At 33.1% G+C, this 26,376-nt stretch overlaps 1 protein-coding gene across 5 annotated transcripts in view; it reads left to right on the top strand.

Annotated features, from left to right (window-relative positions):
* LOC119833691 (probable phospholipid-transporting ATPase VD) overlaps nt 1-26,376 on the top strand; it is a 44,403-nt gene that overhangs the window by 11,323 nt on the left and 6,704 nt on the right. For 2 of the 5 annotated variants that reach the window (XM_038357829.1, XM_038357827.1), the window contains exons 2-9: nt 19,216-19,420; nt 19,915-20,736; nt 21,052-21,200; nt 21,335-21,382; nt 21,913-22,057; nt 23,071-23,277; nt 24,229-24,451; nt 26,086-26,330. In XM_038357829.1, the coding sequence (XP_038213757.1) occupies nt 19,216-19,420; nt 19,915-20,736; nt 21,052-21,200; nt 21,335-21,382; nt 21,913-22,057; nt 23,071-23,277; nt 24,229-24,451; nt 26,086-26,330 (2,044 nt within the window). The remainder of the gene's footprint in view (nt 1-19,215; nt 19,421-19,914; nt 20,737-21,051; nt 21,201-21,334; nt 21,383-21,912; nt 22,058-23,070; nt 23,278-24,228; nt 24,452-26,085; nt 26,331-26,376) is intronic. The other 3 variants (XM_038357831.1, XM_038357828.1, XM_038357830.1) reach the window with 2 other exon arrangements.

Raw genomic sequence — 26,376 nt, 5'->3', positions numbered from 1 at the left:
GTTTAAATTCTATGAGCCTTGTGTAATTTTAACCGGAATGCAATTTAAGGTTTGTTAACAAAACTTGGAATGTTCTGGATGTGTTCTATAAACATATTGAATGAACGAGCATATACACTTCCTCATAAACTAATAAATAGCCTTCTCTATAGTGCTTTGCTAATTTGTTTGCTTCGACCGATAATTATTACTAATTGCCTCGCTTCTGTTAATCACTTTACATGCTCATTGTATCCTTCGTATAAAGGTTATGGCTACAAATTATTGAATGTTTTTCTTTATAAAAACCGGCCAAGTGCGAGTCAAAATCGCGCACCGAGGGTTCCTCACAAACCTATAGTAGGGTATATATGAAGTTACCGAAAATAAATTATTTACCCAAGTTTTACTCTGTGCTTTCAAACTACTACTATGTACCATTATTTTAAAATCTGAGTTCACGGGTTCACGGGTAGTAGGTACTCTGTAGGTTTTGTTTCCCTTGCTGAATATTGGGAGCACAAACCACTTTATCTTATGATTCACATTCGTTTAGATGTTTGATTGTTTCACATCTCAAAATGGCAGAAGACCGGATGTGATATGAATTTATGAAACCGAAAAAACAAACTAGCGTCATATTGAGCGTTAATGTTAAAATAAAATCCCCATATAAATTCGATAATTTTACAGTATTAAAGCATCATGTTTACCGTTGATATGTTAAAAATTTTGAGTTTCAGTTTATATCAGTTAAAAGTGATTTTGACCGTGGCATTCAATTTAAATACCTACCTTTCAATGATTTTTGCAGAAAAGAGAAAAAGCGAGGTATTGGCCGGCAATGATTAGTTAGTGAGTGGTTTTAATGAAAAAATGCTGAAGTAAATAAAAAATATTTATAAAACAATAATCTTCGAGCTGCAAGCAATTTATAAAGTGACAGTTTTGTTACAGATGTTGCATATTGAACGCCGCTCAATGGGGATGTTATATGAATTTAGTATCGATGAGTTATATCTATAGGTACTAATAATATATAGCTGAAGTCTTTGCTTGTTTGAACGCGCCGAACTCAGCAACTACTTTATCGATTTCCAATAATCTTTTATCGTTATAATAATATTAAATGTATCACGGGCGAAGTCGGGGTGGACCGCTAATTAAAGATCACTCATGTAAGTTTTAAGTGCTTCAAAATGTTCATTAATATGACTTATCAGTTAAAGTATTCTCAAATTTATTAACATAAATATATCACATCAAACTTAAAAATTTGCTACTTTGTACTGCATTTTTTTCTTTGAAAGTCACTTGCTAAAACTTCACTTTAAAATATATTATATTATATCACGTACTTAAAAGTGGAGGATTAATTCCATACATCGAATATACCTACAAACTTCCTTCGTATTTATTTCAGACTGCGCATTGTTATTAAAATTGCGTGTATGGTAAAACTAAAATTAGCTGCTCTACATTTCAAGCATTTAGATTTTGAGAACAAACACATCAACATCGGATTTGTATTTACACGTCATGGGCCTGAAGGAAAACAGACGTTTGATAGAAGCTCAAAAAAAATTAAAGAAGATAGTCAAGGTTATATAAATGTTATTATTAAGTAAGGAAATAAAGTCGTGATAAATAATCTAATGTCTATTTTATTGCGGTGGACGTAAAACTTCAAAAACAATATGTTATGCTCTTATTCCAGCTTTGTCAGGGTTAGTACGGAGTGGAAAAAAAAAGCCTACGTTGTTCGGTAAAATTAAGCCTTCTAATGGTAACTCAATTTTTCAAAGCAGTAGAGTAGAGTAAACATACCTACACTATAATTATTTCTATTTATAGTATTATTTTACACACAATAATCAATGATTACTGCACACCAATGGCAATATAAGCGCATCAGCCTGAATGCACGTGAGAGACCTTGATCGATCTCGAAGCATTCACTTAAGATCCGCGAATAGTCGCAAAATGAAACAAGCAATCTGTTCAATCTATAAACGTCGAGAGAATTAATTGAATGAGCGTTTTATTGTAAGCAAACTGTTCCTGTTCTCCTTTGTGTGTTGTTAGGTCGATCGTGATTTGAAACAAAACAAAGTAGGTATTCGTTTCACTGTAACGTTATATTGAATTCATTGTGATCGCTGTGTGAACCGTTTGTTTGTGTACATCATATTTTTTCGACGAATCGTTAAATAAACATGGAATTAAATTATTGACGTTATTAAAAGTAAATGATGTACTGTTTATGTAGACTATTTTTATTTTAAGGGTGGTGGTACCTAGGTTATTCTATTATGAAATACGCTACTTATGTAATTTTTAGGTTTACGATATTCCAAATAAAACAAATGTTATTGCATAGAAATTCATTTGATCGTCATTCCTTATCATCAACATTATTTTACAGCCGGAGAAAAGTATTTATTCTTATTTAAAATATCATCCACATTTACAAAACTTATTTTATATTTTGTATAACTGTTAATAAAAATAAATGTAAAAATAGAAATTCTATTCTATTCGGAATTTATGACATCGTCTGATTATTATTCAAAGTGAATTTAAAAATCGCTATTTATAACATGTCTTAGCAAAGAATATTTTACAAAAATAGTTTAAAATGTCTCCAACTGCATACACTTCAAATTTAAAGTGCAATTCATTATTTTACACACTTTTTCAGCGAAGCAAGTGTACTGACTACCAACTTATTTCACGGCTATATTTATGAATAGTAACTTGTCGATGATTAAAAAAAATGTTTATTAAAACCTCTTAAGTACCAGATCCATCTACTCGTAAAGCAATATTCACAGACTTTCTCAAAACACACAGATTAATAATTTCAAGTTGTGATCGTTACTATGAAGAGGTTCTAGAACAATCTTGATGAACATGCGTTGACATTGTGCCAATTGATTCTTCTGCGTCCTTTTAAAATTGTAGGTACGTTGTGTTTTTGGAAGGTGACAACTACATGTACAAAATGTACAATTTCATTAAAGCACCCGCACGTTTAGAACGTTGACATTGACTCTTTATCGTCTCCAATTTGAAGCAATTATGTAACGTTGTTTCATGATTGCTGAAACCAATACATTTCAGTTGTTATAAATTGTCAAAATTGCTTCACCAATGAGCTGTTACAAATTTAAATATGCACAATTCTTTGCGAATGACAATAATAAGTTTTATTGGTGGTTAGTTGCTTGTTAAGGAATACCTACAAGTTATATAATATATTATTTATTTACAGTAACAAGTCGCAGGGGTAACAATTCAGTTGAGATTGGTTATTACTTTGTTGGAAATACCGCATAAAATTATTATATCTTTAATATAATAATTGTTCCAAATTAATCAATTTAGTTTAGGTTGCCTTAATTACATTCATTTTAATGAAGCATCATATAATAATAGTTTGTTGTACTTACGACATTCGACTCAATTTTCTCTCATATATTATATACATCGACTGCTATATGTTGTAATTCACATTTCGTACATAGTGAAACTGATGAAAATACAAATCGGATGAAATTTTGTGTGAAAAAGCTATTCCACTAAAGCTAAAACCATTAATTAAAAGTCATATCTAAATTACATTTTATTACCGGGTGTTTTTTATTCAGTAATTTGGCACACTAGTTATACAGAGGAAATTAATGATCAATATCGTTTGAAAGTATAAACTATAAAGTACAGTTATCAATACCTACTTGTTCAGTGTTAAAAGAAAATATCGATATACCTTTATCATTTCAGACACTGTGCCTTATAATCGAATGTAGCACAGTTAATTTTCTTAGTTTTTTTCCTTATTCCTACGGTCTTCTAATGTAAAATTATTATATTTATCACTGCAATTGTATTTATGCAATAGTCGCTTTTCCTGTTTAAAATATAAAGCTGTTTTATAATCATAGAAATGTCATCATATCAAAAGGAGCGCCTTACGGATTCCTCCAGTATTTTTAAGACTAGAGTTAATGCAGAAAATTGCATTTGTATGAAAACACTTCTGGCGTCACTCCAGGCACATTCTCTCGGGAGTGCATTATTCAATTCGCTAACATTACCGCTGTCGGATATAACGAACATTATTTTAATTCATTGTATAAGATTAAAATGAAACTGACATTTTCTTCGCGAGCAAAATAACTATAAAACTATAATGTGCATTGTTTTGAGCGTTATACGACACACAGAAGGGCTTTTTATTATATTCTAGTACTGTTGTACGTAATTGCATAAAAGAAATGATGTTGAGGAAACAGAATAGGATATTACTCTTTAAAATGTGAGTATTCCCCAGCTACTTTTATCGTTCTGCGTTTACTTAATGATCACGTTACATGTTTTTGACTTTGAAAAGTACAATAATCTATCTATAGAATACCCGTACGTGGGAAACCCCCGTAATAGTTATCAAATACCTTTCGATAATGCGTGAATTGAATTATTATTATTATCAAAATGTTATAGTATAACTGATACAGTCGTTTAAATTTGTTCATGTGGAAACTAGTTCCGAGTTCCGGAATATTTTGAAGGCCGTATGAGGCTGTTTAAGCGCAACAGGCAACAGGCAACCCTGAATGATATCAAGACTGATAAAAACCAACATTAATAAATGACGATTAAAGACGATGTTTGTAATCTTGTATCTCTTAAACCGTATAGATCATAAACTTACAGCTTTATAATCCGTTGAAAAGTGTATTCCTAAAAATCTTAGTTTTTACTTTTCCAAAGGTTCTCATTAGGAACAGGTGACAGTAAAAGTTACCTCTCTTTTGATTTATTTTATCGTGCATACATATTATTTATCAGCTTTCCGCCCGCCACATTGCCTGCGTAGTCAAAAGAAGAAATAAGCAGGCCGAGGTATCTAAATGCATAGATCTCCCGATCCTGTGGGATTTCTGGGATAAAAGTATCATATGTGTATTTCTTAGATCTTAAACTATCTCTGCACTAAATGTCATCGTAGTATATAGTTCCAATAACTTACTAAGAAATTACAAAATGGATTCAATTTTATATAATAACAAATACAATAAACAACTAGATTCACAATCACACTCAAAAAGTATATAATTTTCAATAGAGCTACACAATACACCGGGACTAGGACATTTTTCGACGAACATTTAACAGACGACTGTGTTTCCAACTGCTTATAACATGTCAATTCTAATATCCCTATCCATTTCAATAATAGGCTTGATAAAATTATACTATCAAATCCCTCACGCAATACGATGACTCATTTCTCTCGCTACAATATACTTAACAACCATATACTTCAAGTAAATACAATATACGAATAAAATATACAAAGTAAATCACCCACGACCACTCATTATTTCCTTTTAATAGAGTGCTTTGTACTTTTATAGTACTGCTTGCAATACTCGCCCCCCTGGTTACGGGGAGTTGTGATCTGTACCGAGTCACGACAATGGCACAACGGGACTAGGTAACCTAAGATTATAGCATAGTGACCGCTGATGGAACTAGATTGTCATAGCACCTGTGTAAATATTAACGGGACATCTATTTGTGAGTGGGAATGCATTGTTTTTGTGATGCGTTTATACGGTATCTTGAAGCCTATCGTATGAGAATCGAAGTATCTCGCATTGTATGTGAAGCTAAAATTATCGTATTATACTCTACTAGCTGACCCGGCGAACGTTGTTCTGCCTTACTCTTATCATTTAGGGGTATGAAAAATAGATGTTAGCCGATTCTCGGACCTACCCGATATGCACACAAAATTTCATGAGAATCGGCCCAGCCGTTTCGGAGGAGTATGGTAACAAACATTGTGACACGAGAATTCAAACTTCAAAACTTCAAAAAGTACCATAAAAATGCGCTTTCCGAGAGATATCTTCGTTCCAGGAGCCGGGATTTTAGTTTGCAATCGATTTTCAAAATCAGTTTTGATATTATCTTGAAAGTACCAACATTAAAAAAAACTGAAATCAACCGCTAAAGACAAAGATTCAATGTACATTATACATAGCCTGGAGATTTTTTGGTTATATTTTTAACCTCCAGTGTTATCGCTCTTGTTAAAACCTCGCTCTGAACGCGAATAAAGGACACATTTTTATTCCGGAAACGGAAACGTTTTTGTCTTTTTGTGTAACGCTACACTTTTTGCATGCTTTTGTATGCAGTTAATCAAACGAACTGATTGTTATTTATTATAATTTTTTTCCCATTAGTTATAAAACGGATTTATTATAATTTAAAAGAAATGAAAACTTGTTCAAGTTTATTACACACTTGTATCATAAAAATTATACCATAAATAAAAAACAGTGTCGGTTCCCTATTCTAACAACAAAACGTACCTAATATTTGTATTTTATATACGAGTATAGTAATTTTTATATTTCTCGTTCTATCGAACAGAATACTACCATTGCCTAGTTGCAAGAATTTACGTTTATAAAAAAAAATCACCTTCTCGTTTTGAACGTGACTGTATAACACAAATTGAAAGTATTTATCAGTGTGAGTGTAATGCAACACACAAGACGCGTGTACAATTCGCAGGCAAACTAAAAATCACCGTGCCCATACAAGCGTTATGTTATCTATACTCTGTTTACCTACATGTGTTGCTAATTAAATATTTTGTAACAGTATATAGCGTAATGTGATTTAGTATCTGATGTAACAACTAAATGGATTAAACAAATATGACCTACGAACGGATCTGTCGTGATACATTAGGTAACGATTGATTTATCGAAAGCAGAATACCTTTATATATTTGAGTACCTAGATTATAATTTATAATCAATTAAATTGTGAAATGGAACAATATGCTGGATTCGGTTAGGTTCGGTTTATTTAAAATCTTCACAGAAATAGTTTATTTATTAAGTTTTTGATTTGTGTCGCTAATTGACTTGATAAAAAATGATGACTGAAAATAAATGGTAAAAATTCTTGCAGTTGCATCCAAAGAAATTGCATTTTCGCAACCCCATATCTGCGCGACACAAATTTTACCTAATGAATAAATCGAGTTGAAATGTTTTATGGTTTTACACATCGTCCATTCGTTTGTGGATTAGCACAATACGACTCTGTATAATATTGAATAAGTTTTCCTGAAATAAGCCCATTAAACTGCAATGTTGGAGACTTCGATAGTTGCATGTACATTTATTTGCCTTAAGTCTGAATCTTGAAATTTCCTCTTGTTGAGTAGTAAAGAGCATCTAAATTTAAAGAGTGAGTTAAATGAGCCGAAAAAACCTTAATTTATACGTCAAAAGCGTTTATGTGGTATCCCGATAAAAACCACCCACTCTAGCACGTATAATATCCCGCGTATACATATGGTTATTTACTTAAGTTGTTAATATTATTGCGCACATTTGTTGCACCTTTGCATCAAAGTATAAACAAATACATAAGCAACCACATTTTCGCATTAGTATTTGTATGGGAATGAAACAGTTCGCTTTGTGAGTAATTGAAGAGGAAGGGATTCCCTGGATACATTTAAGTCGGTCAAATACAAATATTATGTTGTTAATTTGATATTTGTTATCCACATATTATATGTTAAATTATACGTCTGTTAAAAGCATGAGTCAGTGCTATGTTGCAATCCTAACTGATAACAATGAAACACTACACATGACATAACGATGTAACATCAAGATAAGTCAATATAAATTAATTAAATTTATATTTGGTTTTGCTCTTAAACGAATTGGCATTGGGGGAATTCCCTATTCTCATGTTTTATTAAGTTCGTTGATTGGTTGTTTATTTATTGTCGTTAACAGAGTAGGTGTGGAAGTGAGCTTTTTGTGTCATAATGCTTAATATGCAAATGTGCACTTACAAGGTCTTCGTCTCTACCTCTTAAACAGTACCTACCGTGGCTGACTGAATAGCCATAAACCGGTTGATATCGAGGATAGAATTATAAGATGCAATTTTAATTTATTGCTACGAAGTAACGATTAATTGCTTAATGAATATCCATAATCTCCTTAAAAGTCCTTATGAATAACATGGTGCTGAAACAGAAAAACACACAATTTTCAGAAATTTTCGTTTCAAATTTGCCCTTGTCACCTAAAGACCAGTACATCAATCAATCATGAGTAAAGAGAGCAATACAAAAAATTGCATTTCGCTAACTTTTCATATGAGATGCGACGTCACGATAAGGATTCTTATCGAGCGTTCAATGAAACGCGAATTTGAAAAATCGTATCAGGTGAATCTTCATTTATCCGTAAGACGTCATGCTGTTACAACTTACAATCCGAACATCTTCGAGTCATTGCGTACATCGTGAGTTTCACCGGTTCCTGTTAGGGTTGTCAACTCTTTGTTTATGAGCAATCATAAACACTTCTGTTGTTTAAAAATACACAAATAATTTTTGATTTAGTAAACTCTATGTTAATAATTTAAATTTATTACAATTTTATTATTTCATACATATTACATAAGCCGTAAGGTAATACTATAATAGCTATAAGCTGTTATATGTGTGAAAATATACTTATTAGCATTAGGTCGTCATTTTAGATCGTCATTGTAATAGCGTTTCATGATGAAAGGATAATGTAATGTTGAAAAGTTCGTTCTCAATTGTTCGTTTGTCTTACAAATTAGCATTATATAAGAAATCAACAGTTGTCATACATGTCACATTATAAATACATCGCCATCCATCGGAATTTATCGATTTCGAAGCGTTTCAAATGCGCATCATATTGGATGGGAATGAGATGTTTCCCCGTGCTAAAATTAAGCCTATATCACTATATATCCAGACGTAAAATCATACCACAAAACCGCTCTGTTTCGATGTGAAAGAAGGACAAGCAAACAAACACATGCCTTAATATCTTAGTAAGGATGGACAGCCCTTTTGTGAGTACGAAAAGAAAGCGAATAGATAACGGTACAACGCGAGTCATAATTATCTTGTACATATTGCCAAAACTGAGTTGATTCGTCACGAACATGACCGCTCTACCCAATACACAATGTATTTAATATTGAGAAGAATTTTATGTCGCAAATAACAAGAGTTATTCCCATCGTCCCTTAAAAAGCGCAGTATAGTAACACAATATAACATTTTAAAACATCGTATGCTGAAATATGTAACTATTTAGCTTATGATAAGTTGATACCATTAAACCTATTATTTGCTATATTAGAATTATTGCACGGTACTTACTATTTATATACTATAATGATAGTAAGAAAAGTAGATATATGCCCGGAGTTTATCCGTTAATGCTCATAGGAGGCAGCCTTATAAATGTGGTCACGTGTTAAGAAAATATGATACTCACGTTAGTTGTAATAACCCTATACTATTGTCTATAATACGTAGACTAGAACGAAGAAGTTAAATTTGAACCGTTTGTCGATGTGCTTAGAATGTTCATGCCAAATTAACTATATAGGGCTTAATTTTTCATACCTAATATTAAAATAATTCATACAGATATAATTTTGTCGCGGGTATCTGTGTAGTCTTCTAACAATTGATATTTAAATAGGGTTAATCAGACCACATCATCATGTCACAATATATATTCACATTTTAATAATAGCAAATCAAACTCAATGTCAACAAATGGGTTATACATTTTTCTTATAAATGCCTATAGTGATTACGTTTTGATACGTTTATTGTATATTAAAGAATGTTTTGTTCTTATCACGATCAATTATATCAGTAAATGGATCGTTATAATGATTTATACGATTCCGTGTCTATTCATTAACTACCGGTTAAATGAATACATTATCACGTCTAAATCGTCCAGGCTTTGTTGTAGCTCAATGTTAAAATATTATACGAAACGGATGGATTTCGTGTGACAATAGAATAATTATTTCAAACGTAAAGTTACTTTGTTAATGCAATAGACTTCACTAGGACGAGAGAGGAGCGAGCTTTAGAGGTATTATCCCACATTCTATACCTTTTCATGGTACTCTTTAGTGAGATATTATGGCACTCATAGTAGATGTGTTATCAGTCATAAAACATTTAAAATAAGTTTAAAAAACTTATTAACGTTGCGTATCTTTGCTAGTGTAATATACAAGTACCTGGATGACCGAGCTTTGCTCGGTGTAACTTCGTGAAGTTAGATTGTTTATAAGCGTTTTTTTCCAAGATCGTTTAGGCATTTTTAAGTGAACACGTGCATTAAGAAGACACAAAACAATATAAACAATTAGTCTAACCTCAAAGCAAACACTCATCTTCGTTACTTAACAACGCCATCTAATGAAACTTTAATTATTCGCCAAAAAATAGTATTATTATTCGCCAATAGATGTCAGGAAGAGTCATAATAAATTGGGACTACTCAAACGCCTCCTATTTGTTAAAAAAGTAAGTTTAAGTCGATAAAACACGAATATAAAACGAAATTCCTAGCTAGATCGATTTATCGCCTCCGAAACCCCCTATATACTAAATTTCATGAAAATCGTTGGAGCCGATTCCGAGATTCCAATTATATATATATATACAAGAATTGCTCGTTTAAAGATATAAGATTTCGCATTCGTGGTCCTCAACACATTATAATGTTAGGAATATAGTTTGACAATTGTTTGTTTGAAACATGCGAATCTAAATGAGGTTTGAATAATGAAAAGCTAATTAACTTCAAAGTTACCATTCCTTAAAGTTTAAGAAGTTTATTCTAGATAATCTATAATAATAATGATTGGACACACTTGATATTTTAACATCGAAAATGCGTGGTATCGTAAAAATATATTCTGTATGCATTGCATGTCGCGTTTCACTTTCTATTCTACGTTTATAGAAAGATGTTCAAACATAATACTGGGTTTTAATTGGTGAAAGCTAATGGTAAATATTGTAAAAAGTTCATAGTGTTCATGGGAGTGCAATTGAACTACGCATTTTTATTTCCATCAAATTGTAGCTTTAGAAATGAGATTATATATTCATGTTTTGTGGCATTGTTGTTAGTCAATGTGAATAAAATCCATCGCACTCAGATATTTTGTTTATTCCAAACTTTACCAAGACAGATATCGTAACATTTTGTGCAAAAAAAGTCTTTCTCATGATACACATTGCCGATGATTCCCAGAAATTCACTCAGCCTCGATAGCTATCAACACTAAGTAATTATTGTTTTATTTCCGCTTGCCATGTAGGTGGGGCCAATCACATACTAAGGTCGGACACACCTTAGTCAACAACAGTTCTATTAGCGTCCAATTTGCATCTCTGTATTTATATGTGAAACAACAAACTGGAAAATGCCTTCCTAAACTCAAACTATCTTATGCCGAAGGATGTGCCCAAATATCCGGTCATTATTTCTAACAACGTTTATGTTTTGGCTTATTAAATAAATGATCGTATCATTCAAAGAATAGCAATTAAATGACAACGCGTCTGTATATTTCAACCGTGTAAACCCGTAAAATAGTTTAAAAATGTATAGCACAACATGTTTCGTACATTTTAGGTTGTTTTATGGTACTTAAGATAAAACTTTACATTAAATTGAGATAAGTTGTATGGTACAATTAATCTTTGTAATATAAAAATATTAATAACATAGTTTCATAAATTTTGTTAAAACAAATTGTAACGAAATGTAAACAATTTTTTCCACGGCGTTGCCAAGGCAAACGTAGCTCTGTGTTGAATTTTATGATAAAATATAATGCACTTTATAAAACGTCGAATGAAGGTCATTCGTGCAAATTGAACTTGATAGAAATAAAACAAATCAAACAATGAATAGTCGATTCGCAATAAATGAAATCTGTTTCCAGTAATTCGCCATTCTGTATAAATAATAAATACGTCGAATCAAACCTACGTATAAGAGTTTGGTCGACACGTTCATAGAAAGTGCGGCACATTAAGTAACAACATTTTCGTAGTGTCATGGTTTTTTAGTACGGTATATTAAGATAACGTTAGTAATAACGGGCAAATAAAAGAAAATAGATAGGTTATATTGTTTAAGTGAAATTATACGTCTATATGCATAATACCTATGTAGATACAGCTCTATTCTTATTATGTAGATATGTAGGTTAGTTTGGCAAGATTTTATTTTGTTTGATAAGTACAATCCACAAATAGTATATATTTTTATAATTAATCACTATTTAATCGTTCATATTAGCAATTTGGGTCATAGTTTATGTTTCACGAATTAACCTACATATGCCTAATTAAACTGCTGCCATACAATGCGAATGTTAACAAATAAAAAATTACATATTTTACAGTATTTTAGGAAACTGAAAAAAAATTTTATATACGAAGTATTATTATTTCTTTTTATTCAAACTATCAATCTTCTAGTGTATCTAGATAACAAAATAAACGCCTAATTTAAATAAGTCTAGGTTGGGTGGAACTAGGAAATGACTATGTACAACTCCGTAGCGGCGTCGCGTGGCAAGGTCGCTGACGCGATAAAGACTGCAAAATTGTATCGAGAAAAGTTCCGGTTTGCAATGCTTAAATTTTAATTGTACGCCAGTAATGTAAAATACCATGGATATTAATATTTCATGAATGTAAGAAATTGGCTCTGTTAACACACCTTATGATCTGCAGACATCATATGTAATTGGGTTGTAATCGCTCGTAATTACATTGTAATTAGTAGACTTATAATAATATTCAGTTATGAGTAGGAATATTATATCAGGGAAAGCATATATAATGATATTGTAATATTAAGCAAAATAGCATTTAATTAATTTTATGTGTAAAGATTGTGATAATTTACGTAGGTAAAAAATGCTAGTATTTTTTTAAGAACACCGAATAAAAATACCGTAGATTATGATATTTTATGAGAATTTATGCAAATCCGTCGAGTTTAGCGCGAGTATTTCAAAGAAATGGAAAAATAGACCTTAACTGTGCAATTATGAGGTTTAATTTTGTTTATTAAATTGTAACCTCAACTTCGCATTTAGGATAGTGAGTCCTTGAACTGGGCTGTGTCAAGGGTTGGGTATAGATGTATGTCTTATTAATTATTAATATACTGGACGGATTACAAAAAACACGATAATTTAAAATCAATGAAGCTTCTAAAAAGGAATATTATAATAACATTATTTTATTTTAATTAAGTATATAATTGAAATATAGTATATACTTAAGTATATATGTATATCGTCATTTAACAAAAACACTAAATATTTCTACTAGTAGGTATACTTCACCACAAAATATACGAATTACAAAAGGAAATAATTTTTAATCATCTCTCAATCAGTGTTTCATTATTTCACAAACAGTTGTGTTTGCAATATCTTAATAATTAAATATGAATTTATAAAAATGGATGAGGAAATTTGAAAGGCACTTGAACCGTTGTATTACAGCTTATCAGACTTTTCCTCTCCATATATTTACAAAGCTGGAATTCCCATAAGGCGTCTGTGACGTCGCTATACTTCACTTATACGTGGAACTGCATAACGTCCGCCTTGCTATAGCGGGTTTGTGGACCAGATAATTTAATTACTTATATGAACCATCAATATATATAGTTTCGCTTCAAAGCTTAAATAGGTAATATTGTCTCACCAAAACCTTTATTATATATAATGTTTCCATCGATTCATTCTTAAGTTTTAGCGAGATTTTATTAAACAGCAAATTATTTATATATGTATGTATATGTATATAGATTCTAAGGTTATATTCCAAATTATTTATTAGTTACAAAGTGAAATGTACAATGATATTAGCTAATACAATATGAGAGAATGACGTATAGGTGCATTTAACTATTATTTTATCCTTATTTTTTATCCCTTCCAACTACGAAAATCAATAATTTATTTGTTGAACTTAAAGAAATGATTGCCTAGTCATTACATGCGTATAACTGTTTGCCTTATACCAATGCATTTTATAAACCCTTCGATTCTAAGTTCATGTCACTGACTCCAATGGAAATCGTGAGTGTTACTCACGCTGAAAACTCGTTACTGTTTGTTTATTACATTGTATATATAGTGAATTAGTGCATTCGAGTTTAGACGGACGAAAATAAATTATTAATGAGCTTATTATTATAGAAGAAGATAAATACTAAAACAGGACTTTTGATACGAGTTTAGAGGCTCAAATGTAGTATAGAGGTGATTCAACTCAACATCAAAGAGAGTTACAACAACGCAATAGACGTAAACACGTAAAGGTTTACTCGTCCAGTTTGTAAACATACGTGAGTATGTAGACTATATAGTATATATTTAAATATTCATTAATTTTCTTGACCATTGCAATCAAAGCAAACATAAATTTCTTACCGTACTAGCTACATATTATTTTGTGGAGCATGTGATCAAGTCCAATAATACAAAATATGAGAGATCATATTTCTTTGAAATGCACTCACGTATCATGACCCACTTTAATAATAACTTAAACATTACCGTACAATGTGCATTTCTATATCTATGACTCATTACAGACTATTATAGTTTTGCTCTATTTCACACTCACGAATTCACAAAACCCCAATGTTATGTGGAATCTAATAATTTCATTTCATTAATTCATCACCATTTAAATGGTTTATTTGAAATGCCACGGTCTCATTTAAAAATAAACTAGGTATTACATATTAAATAATTTATAACCATGAAACTAAAATCGAAACAAAATAAGATTCCATATCGTTACGGAGGTCTACAACAATCTCGAGCTGATGAGCTTAAAAATAGATTAAGCTTTGTATGACAGCTGACGTTCTTGTCCACCTAAGTCCTAAGTCCAGTAATAAGTTGGTCGGTGAATGTGCCGGCCTTCACGGCTTTACTGTATTTATCCACATCGAAAACGTAATATCGCATACGTTTGCTATCCATAGATTAAGTGTAAGACAATTTACTCGGATTATATATTTCATAAGATTATACATTTCTCATAGTAGATGCCTTAGCTCAGCTCAGTGGCCGTCTGTAAGGTCGAGAGTGAATGTTCTGACCTTCACATTGCTCGCCCAAGATCCGCTGATGTAACTGGCACACTAACCGCGCAAATGATGTAGACGCATCACACTTTGACTAATAACGAATGGCCAAAAGAGAAAGTTGGACTCGTTCAGCTATTTGCGTATGTGACAGTGCCGCCGATGCAAGTTCTAGAAATTTCTCTTTAGAGGTTAATTTAAAGCGGTCTTTTACTGAATAGTCACATAGTATACAAATAGAAAAAGAATATCGGAAAACTTGAAACTTTATCAGCATAAAATACGAGTGTGTTACATTAAAATCATGAATATATATTATTTTGATACTATTAAGTATTATCGAGAAGTTAAATGTTCAAATATGCACCTACGTCCTACACATTACCTGTAGGTCCGACAATGACATTGCCGTACCTTGAACTAAGATTAGAATCCAAATATAACCATTCTATAAATGCAGATTACAGCAGGAACTTGTTGTATTTAATAGTAAGATAAGTGTGTCAAGACCCAGCGGTAACATTGGCATTGAATCTAATGGGCGCGCAAATGGGACCGCGGGTACTGGGTACCTTTACACATGTCCTAACAAAATGATGGATGACATCGTGTAGCGTTCCTGTTTTTGCGAACCGGTCTCGCATTCCAGATGCTTTATAATGTAAACGACCTAGATTATAATAGAGGCAATGCCATTATGCTTGAGGTTTTAGAAATATTTTCTTAGTTTATCTTTACAACGGACGAATGGCATTGTTGTATTTTTCAGATCGGACAATGGGATGTTATTACGTAAGATATAACATAATAAATAAATTTGTTGGAAAATACGTGTTTCACATGTTTTGTTTATAAAAAAAAGGTGTCTTTTAAAACAAAAGACTTTGTTGTATCTTTTTAATTTAAATTTTAACGGATTAACTTGTTAAATACGTAGATAGTTATTCATTATTTTGATTAAAATTTTGTTCAATTTGAATAAATCTTTTACACAAATAATTAATTACGGAACACGTCGCATAAACTTGTAGTTAGACTCCTATCTTATCTTCATCAGATGATACGTGCCGTAAAACCATAAGCTTTAATTACGTAATATCTACACTAGTTGTTTTAAAAGTCAAAGATGTTGTTCGTCTCAAATAAGAGATTTTCCTGCTTGTATAGGTACCTAAATAGTAATCGTAATTGGTTATTGTATAAAATATAAGTAAGCTTTTACCTCATTCTACTATTATATATTCTATTCATTACACTTCTAATTTATTGATTAGGACATAATAATAATGTTTTTGTATATTAAACAAAACTTTTTGATTTAACACGATGCGATAACCTGTTTTTTTTTGTTATAATTTATTATTAAAAATTTCTTTACGTTGTGCTTAATAGGAACCTATTTTCCTCAAAAGGTTGTTCACACGTTGGTCAAGTGTAATTATTGTTAAAATGACCATCGTCATTTAAACAGTAATTAAGTTCTTTCATTCTTTCTTTTTAATAATTAATTATAAATATACAATATGTTAAAGTAATTTTAAAATTATGAATAACTAGCTGCGCCGGCGTTTTCAACCGCGTAAGTCTGTATCCCGAAGGAATATCGGAATAAAAAGTTGCCTATGTATTATTCAATCGGTTAAGTAGTTTTTGCGTGAAGGAGCAACAAAAGCACTATAGTGGGTAATAGGATAGTAGGATAATTACTATCTAGTAAAAAAAATACTAAGTATAAAATTTTCAATCACATACTGATGATTAATTAAACTTAGTATAATTAACTAAAGAACATACGCTCGTCAGGGCTTCAAATCTGCAACGTAATATCCTAATGATTTCATATAATCCTACACAGTTAATATGTATTTAGGTTGTAGTAAATGAACGGTCGATATTCTTCTATTTATCAATTTAAATAATAATAATAACATTATCAATCTTCCTTAGATGTTGCGAAGATGTCTTCCCGTCAAGAAGTTACTCTGTATAATAAATTTAATATTAAATGAAGCATATAAAGAATATTTACAACAAACAATATATTCGTATTTTAATAGGCATTCCACGAAAATTAAAAGCAGTGTCTGCTCTAAAAGCTTTAATCAGTATCTAAGCCTATTCATCAATTTAATAGACACATTTAAAAGTAAAAGGCCTATATCGGCATTCGATTTCTATTTTAAAATGCCAATATGGCTTTCAAGAAAACTAAATTAGATTTGTATCAATACATTCGGGTATTTCAGTACATTTATTTTCACTACATGGCTCCAGCTGCACAATAACGTTTTTATATTTTGTAAATGGCTATTGTTGTTTGAGTTGAACTCGATTAATTTGTGAGCACAATAGCGACATTAATGAAAGTCGCGTGTATTTACTTTTTACTACATTTCCCAAGCAACGTGTAAACAACTACGATTGCGTTTACCTCACTTTCCATTTCAACTTCGTCGATAGCGCATCAAATTTTTAAACTAACATTTGTCAACTTTTATGTTCTGTATGAGTAAAGCAAACAACAGCTAGGTTTTATTTGCTTAAATAATGGGTGTTATATAAAATGTAATCGAACATTTTACATGTTCGTAGACACCGTATAATCATAACGTTTTGTGGCAGATTTCGATAATAATCAAATAGCATTTAATCCCAATTCCCATATTGTTTTGCTGGTTTTGTGAATATTGGTTTCGAATTATCTACGTACCGATAAATACAAAGCCCACCGATCATGAAATTGTTATTAGAAAATGCTTTTTTCTTTTTAACATATTGAAATCCACCTTTTTACATAGTTAGGTACATTCATTGCATCCTATTCCACATCAAAATAATCACGTGCACAAAATTAGACGTAATAAATCACGGCACATTATGGGAGTCTTTTAATTTAGTTATGTGTTTTCAATCTCATAAGTTAATGTTGGACGATTTAGTTATTTAGTTAATATCTTCTTATCAGTACTGGCTACTGATATGAAATTCATTGATTTCGTTGCCGGGTTGGCGTCGACGTTGTATTTTGGGTGGCCTTTAGATTTGCTCTTGTCATGAAAGTTGTTAGGCGGTTTAGATTTTTTGTGGAAAATGTGTATTATCATACTCAATTCCTTACATCTTAAAAATAAAACTTCATCTTTTTAGTTAAGCTTTTAGACACGTAAATTACTCGTCCTCTTAAGATAAATCTCAACGAACTCGATTCACAAATGAGTAACTACTTACAAATGTTCCATCATAAATTTTCCAGATTCAATGAATCAGTCATTGAACGTTTTTATTTGGAACATAAAAATAATCTACAAAACATGGCGTTGTTTGTTATCAACGGGTACCTGTTGCTTCAGCAGTGTTGTGAAGCGGCACCTCGCCCACGCGATAACATCATTGACGTTCACTGGAGAATTCCTCGCGAATAGCCTTTTAATAACGCTATTGAAAACGCGAACCTCTTTGCGAATTTAATGCCGTAAATACTTTATGTTTCGAGCGGCAACATAATATCGGATCAAATTTTAGGGAAAAACGTTGAAAACGTCGTTGTAAAGATTCATTAGAAAATATTCCAAATATTTTTTGACACAAGGCTTTAAGCTGCTTTACGAACGAAATATACAGTATACTGGATATTGACATTGTCTTAATTGGTTTCTCTCATTAATTCATTATCATGTTGTATTTTTTTGTTTCAGGCTATCCGATTATAGTTAATTAATTAGGTATCGGAAATTCTTATCAATGTATTTACTAGGAAAAACTCTGAAAATGTCAAATACTAATGATCTTCGTTTATTTATATATTGTTAATTTATTAGTGGTACTCGTAGGATTAAGAATGATATTTTAGCCTTATAATTTTTACTAATTGAATACATATTTATTTAGACTCCTAAAATATTATACAAACATTTAGTAAATTTATGTGTAATTGAACAAATAAATATCTATGAAAAAGGTCTATCTTCTTTTTTACGAATAAATACTAATCAATAAATTAATTTCACTTGATTTGATTTTCTTTTTTTCAAAAACTACGCCGATTAATAGAAGTTTTTAAACAGTAGCAGTTTTTACTTTTGACTCCAAACAGAACTCCATTCCTGATCACCCAAATGAAAGTTCGCCTCGATGTGAATGAGCCAGTTTCTTTTCATCTAAATAGCTTGCCGTCCCTTGCCCGCAGATCCATGGAGAGGTACGTGCGAATGAAATGGAAAGACGTGCGAGTCGGGGATCTCGTGCATTTGTCGAATAACGAAGCAGTGCCGGCCGACATGGTGCTGCTGCAGTCGTCGAACCCTCTCGGCATTTGCTATCTCGATACCTGCAATTTGGATGGAGAAACAAATTTAAAGCAGCGAATCGTCGCTCCGGGCTTTAAGGAAAAGGTAATGTTTAGCGAGTTAACGAATAAATATCTAGTTAAATAGTATTAATTACCACAGTAGCATACAATCTCTGACTTGCGCTGCTTAGGAAGTTAATTTCTTTCCACAAGTTTTTTATTTTCTAAAGCAGGCGAAATATTATAGTAATGTTATCTCCTGTATTGCATGTGTAAAATATCTTAATATCAACTCAATCCTTTTCACGAATAAGATTCGCTTTGAGATCTGTGTATCAAAATTAATGTGAACTTAAGATTACCCATTGTACTATTGTTCAATATATAGTCCATCAACTAGATATCCAGCGAACTGTTAACTCAATCTACATTTAACCTCGATTTTCATGCTGTCGCCGTAAACGACGTTTGCATAATTTGATCGGCACGAAACTTGAAAATATTATTTGACTATTGCTATAATTACTGTGGTGAAAAGCCGTGGGAATGCTTTCTCTAAGCGTAAAAATGTAATACCTGCCCAAATATTTCTTACAGCAACTCGAGTTTAATCCGCTAAAATTCAAAAGCACGGTGGAGGTGGAAAGGCCTTCAACGAAAATATACAGATTTACTGGAACAATATCACATCCAAACGGGGGAAGAGTTCCTTTAAATTCAGACAATTTACTTTTGCGAGATTGCACTATCAAAAACACGGATTACGTGGAAGGAATAGTCGTCTATGCGGGACATGAAACAAAGGCTATGCTCAACAATGGTGGGCCGAGGTATAAATGTTCCAAATTAGAAAGAAAGATGAACACAGACGTGATATGGTGCGTCTTAGTGCTGTTATTTCTTTGCTGCGCTGGCGCCGTCGGTTGCAAAGTTTGGTTCGACAACTACTACCCATATCTAAATAAGTTTACGCCGTTCATTCCCTATGCTGATAAACCGACACACGAGGGCCTGTTAATATTCTGGACGTACATAATAGTACTACAGGTCATGATACCAGTCTCTCTATATGTTACAATAGAAATGACGAAGCTATTGCAAGTGTATCATATACATCAGGACGTCGAGATGTACGACTCAGTAACAAATACTCGGACGGAATGTAGAGCGTTAAATATCACTGAAGAATTGGGTCAGATAAATTATTTATTTAGTGACAAAACTGGCACGTTGACGGAAAACAAAATGGTGTTTCGGCGATGTACAGTGGGGGGAGTGGATTATGATCATCCGCCTGGTCCTGACGCAGAGCCCTCGGCGGAGCTCCCCCCTATAGTTACACCTATTACTAAAGTATCACCGAATAGAAGAATGCTCCAACATTTACTTGACAGCAATGACGCTCAACATACACAAAAGGTAGGCATCGCAATTGAATTTCGTAAAATTATGAATCTCCTACCTATCCTTAAATATCTTATCTCTTTGATATAATCTTTAGATTTAAGCTCATTCCATTTTTTAAGAGAATTTGAAAGGCAATTTCCTTGTTTCGGTAAAAAGATAGCGTATCTAATGAGACCTATAAATACATTTTAAAATTGTCCGATAGCAGTTATCACGTTATCAGTTTATTCACAACGTCGCCAGATTTCCTTATAAAAGATTACATCATAATTGCTTTTCGACTGTAGTCTTTATGAAATATCCTCATTCTGCAACAATTTTCTTCAGGTCCGTGAGTTCCTGTTGATTCTTGCCGTCTGTAACACTGTGGTGGTGAGCCAACCTCACGTTGACTCTTTAAGTAATTCCACCACCAGTGATCAGTTTCGATCCCAGAAGTCGTCCAGAGCGAACGGAACGCTACGATCTAACGATAAGTTCGTATTCCTTCTTATTCTTATCTATTTTAATGTTAGATATATGAATTTGTACAATATAATATGCTCCGTAAATATTCTAATCGCTTTAAATGTTTATGCATGTCAACCTGAAACCAAACTGGTGCGAGTAGGAGCATAACAATTCAAGTATGTGGTAGTATCTCCAGAGCTTTGCTAAGGTGTATAATTAGAAACGTTTATTTCTATTCACATTCGAATACATTTCATCTTGCTTCGTGTGTTTTATAATGAATATTATATTTTGACCGAAATAGGCTAGTTTTGTAATAATAGCGTAAAAGGTACGTCAAAATGAAATCTGTTATCTGAATATGGTACAGAAACTTCTTGTACCGCTGATATCTTATACCGAGCTACAAGTTAGCAAAAGGTAAAACCTATTCGTTATTACTTGTCCATCATATGTTATGAAGGTTTACCGTTTTAATATAAGTAATATGGAAAAAAAATTTACTTATGAATTTATGTCAGCACTACATTCATAATACCTTATTATATATAATACGTAATATACTCTTAGTTTAACCCTTGTCATTATGGAAAAGTCCTCCTAACTAGACTTACACAATACACGTCGTATACTACATTACACGAGTAGTTCTTTATTGCTATAACATCAACCATTGGTCATAGCACTCAAATACAGGATTCCCAACCTTACAGCCTTTATAATTAAGCATATTTTCAGATACGCTCGGTTGACTGAATCCAGATCGACGACGCCATCGCCGCCGCCGTCGACGACATCGCCCTTACGTATTCGACTACCGAAATTGCCATTTGGAAGTAGAGATGATAATTCTAGCGAGCCGAGTACATCTGCGGAAGTACAAGTGAGTTGTTGGAAAATAAATATCGTGCACATTGCATACATTTTGTTGCAATTTAAAAAGAACTTTTAACCCTCTTTAACTCATCTCATTGACCTTCATTTAAACTTCCCGTACAACTTTATAACTTCTAATTATTGAATGAAACAATTAAACTTGCGAAACTGGGTCGAATCGCCATTCGTAGAAAGGCTTTTGCAAATTTAAAATTACCGCAATTTGTTCAGTAAACCGAGGTATGGTATTTGAAATATTTACGGCAACAGACCATCAATTTTGATTTGAGTTTAAAATCACAGACAAAACAAAACTTTCCCATCCACATTGTGTCTTTTAAAAGACTTGCTTGAATGAAAAATAAATTGTTCCGATAAAAGGGCAGTCATCTATTATTGGAACAAAAATAGCGCTTATTGTTGTTAATCAATAGATAAATCAGCAACACTCTGATGTAATGTAAATCATAAAAGGGTTTTTCAAGGTTTATTAATATTACAATGTTACAATGTGTTAAAATGATATTGGCATTTGTGTATTGACAATGGTCTATTTCAATGAAACTACTGAACAAATCAATCACGTTCAAAGCGATTGCGAATATAGGGCGATAATAGATTTGCATTTCGCGAGATTTGCGTAGCAGAGTGCAGGAAGAGCATTGGTTTTAAGAGATGAATATTTTTGGTTTGTAAGTACTAAACGAACTTTAAACTATTTATAGAGCGTTTCTTGAATCTTGAGGAAGATTATAAGGTTCAGGTCGCATTAACCGGTTTGTTTTCAATTTAACTTTAAACGACACGGAACCCAGGTGTGAAATAAAAGAAAAATTAAGTATCTTCAAGCCACAACAAACAATACCAAAATTCTTATTGGAATTTTAAAATAAACAATAACACATGCTTGTTTGTATCGTGTCGATGAAATCATATTAATGCCAAAACTGTATAAATTTACATTTCGCACACATTGTTCATATATTTTCCCTCACATTACACACGATCGTTCACTTTCAGTTGGCACGTTTCGAAGCGGAAAGTCCAGACGAGCTCGCCCTTGCGGAGGCGGCCTTGGCTTACGGCTACGAGCTCCGAGGCTGGGCGCCTGATGAGGTGGAACTGGGTGTTAGGGGTGAGCTGACGAAGCTCAAGGTCCTGCGGGTACAACAGTTCGACTCTAATAGGAAGTGCATGTCTGTTGCCATGCGCACTCCAACGGGACAGGTGAGTGAGGAATCTGTTTGTTTGAATGAACAGATCTCAAGAACTGCGGGTTAAAATAAAAAATGTGTATTTTTATGTTGAAAAGTTCATTTCACACGTTAATGAAACCGTAGGTCTCAGTAACTTCAGAAGTATAGTTTATTTATTAAAATAGTGTAAATTAAATAAGCAAAAGCTTATGAATGTCAAGTCCAAAGAAACATATAAGATATACACGCCTTTGCTTCGTTTTCATTCCAGAGACAAATAAAAATGATTTTGATTATTATAAAAACAGTGTATACGTAGCGACCCATGATATTTTTATAATAACCAATCACCCATACGGCATTGTAGGTTCAATAATAGCTGTGTATCGTTATAAGAGCTAATTTGCTACTTTTATTTTAAAAAATAGCAAGGTGAGTGTTGATGTAAAATGATTTAGAAAGATTTCACAAGCCTCCGGTATATAATCTCAAATTAATTTTGAAATCAATAGTAAATAAATGTAACAATTTCAATTTAATGTCACAGGAAATATTTATAATTTCATAATTTACCAACGCCATCGTTGGTTTATAAGCGCTCGCAATTTTGGATTATGCCGGGAATTTACTTTTCCCAAAGACCGACAAGTTGCGAAATAATACTAAATCGTGAACATTTGTTACCTGACGACGCCCTTTTCAAACGGTGAAAGCATACAATTTATCTGCGACGTGTTAATCAACAGTTTTATTTAGTTTTTCTCGAAAGACTTTATAATTAACAATATCCCGTGCCGAAGAGGGGGTTGGTTGGGTTTTTTAACCTAAAAATACGGATATCAAATGAAAGATCGTATAAACATTTACAATAAAACTTAAAAGTTAGCATTGCCGCTTTTTTGTTTCTATAAAATAATTGGTCCTTCTCAAATTTGTGTCGGTCTATATCTCGTTATGCACACAAGCGATCGATCGTGGCCAGGTGGTGGTGTACGTGAAGGGCGCGGACAGCACGGTGCTGGGCGCGCTGGCGCCGATGCGCGCCGGCTCGGCGGAGGCGGCGGCCTACGAGCGCACGCGCGCGCTGCTCTCCGAGTACTCGCGCGCCGGCCTGCGCACGCTCGTCATGGCCAAGCGCGCCATGCAGCCCGCGCTCTGGGAGGAGTGGCTCGCCGGCCACAACCGCGCCTGCGAGATCGGGGAAGGTCGGTGTCTGTGTGTGTATGTGGGGGGGTGGATATATATGCTTATGTAAACGTAGACTGGGACGTTCAGAGTACAGAGGTACCATCTATCTATCACATATGACGGTAGATCAAGGAGGATCAGGAGTAGGTAAATTTGTAAAGAATCTGCTGAGACAAGTGTCCGTAGTATATTTTGACCAAACTATGCAAATATTATAAAGCTGAAGAGTTTGTTTGTTTGAACGCAGTAATCTCAGGAACTACTAGTCCGATTTGAAAAATTATTTCAATGTTAGATTTATTGAGGAAGACTAAAGCCTATATATATACCACGGGCGAAGCCGAGGCGGACCGCTAGTGGTAAATAATTTTAGTCATATACTGATACATCTGATACATACAATAATTTATTTACAAAAACAATAGACACGCTATGATAATTTTTAACGTATACTGCCGATCTAGACCTAGACCTTCACAGAGCTTAACACATGTACTGACTAATCAAAATCATTATTGAATTATAGCCAACGGCATGTATGGTAATCAGATTTTTTAAATACGTAAAAAACAATAAATGCGTATTCGTTCGCTTTTCTACATACTTAATCAATAGTATATTACTTTGTAATTCACGTGTACTGGTGCGATCGCATTTTTCCCTCTAATTGGATTTGTTTTACGTAATAGCCGTCTCGGATGCGATGAATTGAATTTATATAATACTTCATTGTTATATTATTTATCACAAATTTTATTGTTACATTGGCCGCAGTTGCAATTTATTGAATCATTTTACTATTGTAATAATATTGAAATATTTATGTATTTAATATATTTAATAACAAAACTTAACTTCGTTTATGAGACGCTACAATCATTTGGGCGTATCGTTTGCTTCAATTAATGAAAATTGCGTGATTAAACTAATACGCAGTTCGATAGACAACATAAATATATAAAGTAATGCTTTATTGGACAGTAAAATTTGATGGGCGATATTACTAGTGTTGGAGGAATCGATTAATTGTTCTATTAAATATAACATTACAGATATTACTAAATTCTTATAACTGTGTTACTATTAATGTTTATACTATGAAATATGTCGATGATGTTAATTGCTAATGAATAAAAGTGATTGTTTCCTTTGGGGATTTCTAAATGGTTAATATATTCGATGTTTTAAAATAATAAGTTACTAAATGACTTAAAAATAAAAACAAAGCAAGTATTATTTTTGCTGATTTACATTTTATTCTTTTACAAAACATGGCGTTATATATAAGCTAAGAATAAGTATAACTTTCGCGTATAAAGTGAGTCTTAATATACTTTCAAATCTTCTACAATACGTGAGATTGTTCATTATGTTTTCTTTACTAACGGAGGAGGTAGCTATCTACCTCTCTTAACATTAAATACACGAAACTCAGTTACAAAATAATAACAATTGAACGAAGACAAATTAACACATAGAGGAAAACACAGGACGGAGAAAAATGTGCATTGTGTTCTTAAGAAGGTCTTGGCTTAGCATAAATGTCAGAGTCAATGGGACCCTGACGCTGATATTCAGCCAACACCACTTGAGAGTAGAAGAAAAAGGGTCAATCGTATGGTTTATCAACGTATAGGTGTTTCGGTGTCAGGTCGGGAGAAGCGCATCCGCGAGTCGCTGGCGCGGCTGGAGAGCGCGCTGAGCCTGGTGGGCGCGACGGGCGTGGAGGACCGGCTGCAGGAGCACGTGCCGCGCACCGTGCGCGCGCTGCTCGACGCCGGCATCGTGGTGTGGGTGCTCACCGGCGACAAGCCCGAGACCGCCATCAACATCGCCTACTCCGCCGCGCTCTTCTCGCAGAGCGACCGCCTGCTGCACCTCATGTCGCGGGACAAGGTGCCGGTCGTGCTGTTCAGTCCACTCTCTTGTATTATATTTGTGC

This window comes from Zerene cesonia, chromosome 17 (assembly GCF_012273895.1).
Source record: "Zerene cesonia ecotype Mississippi chromosome 17, Zerene_cesonia_1.1, whole genome shotgun sequence".
Lineage (NCBI taxonomy): Eukaryota > Metazoa > Arthropoda > Insecta > Lepidoptera > Pieridae > Zerene > Zerene cesonia.
Note: the sequence above shows the minus strand (reverse complement) of the source record. Positions and strands in the feature narration are given on the sequence as shown.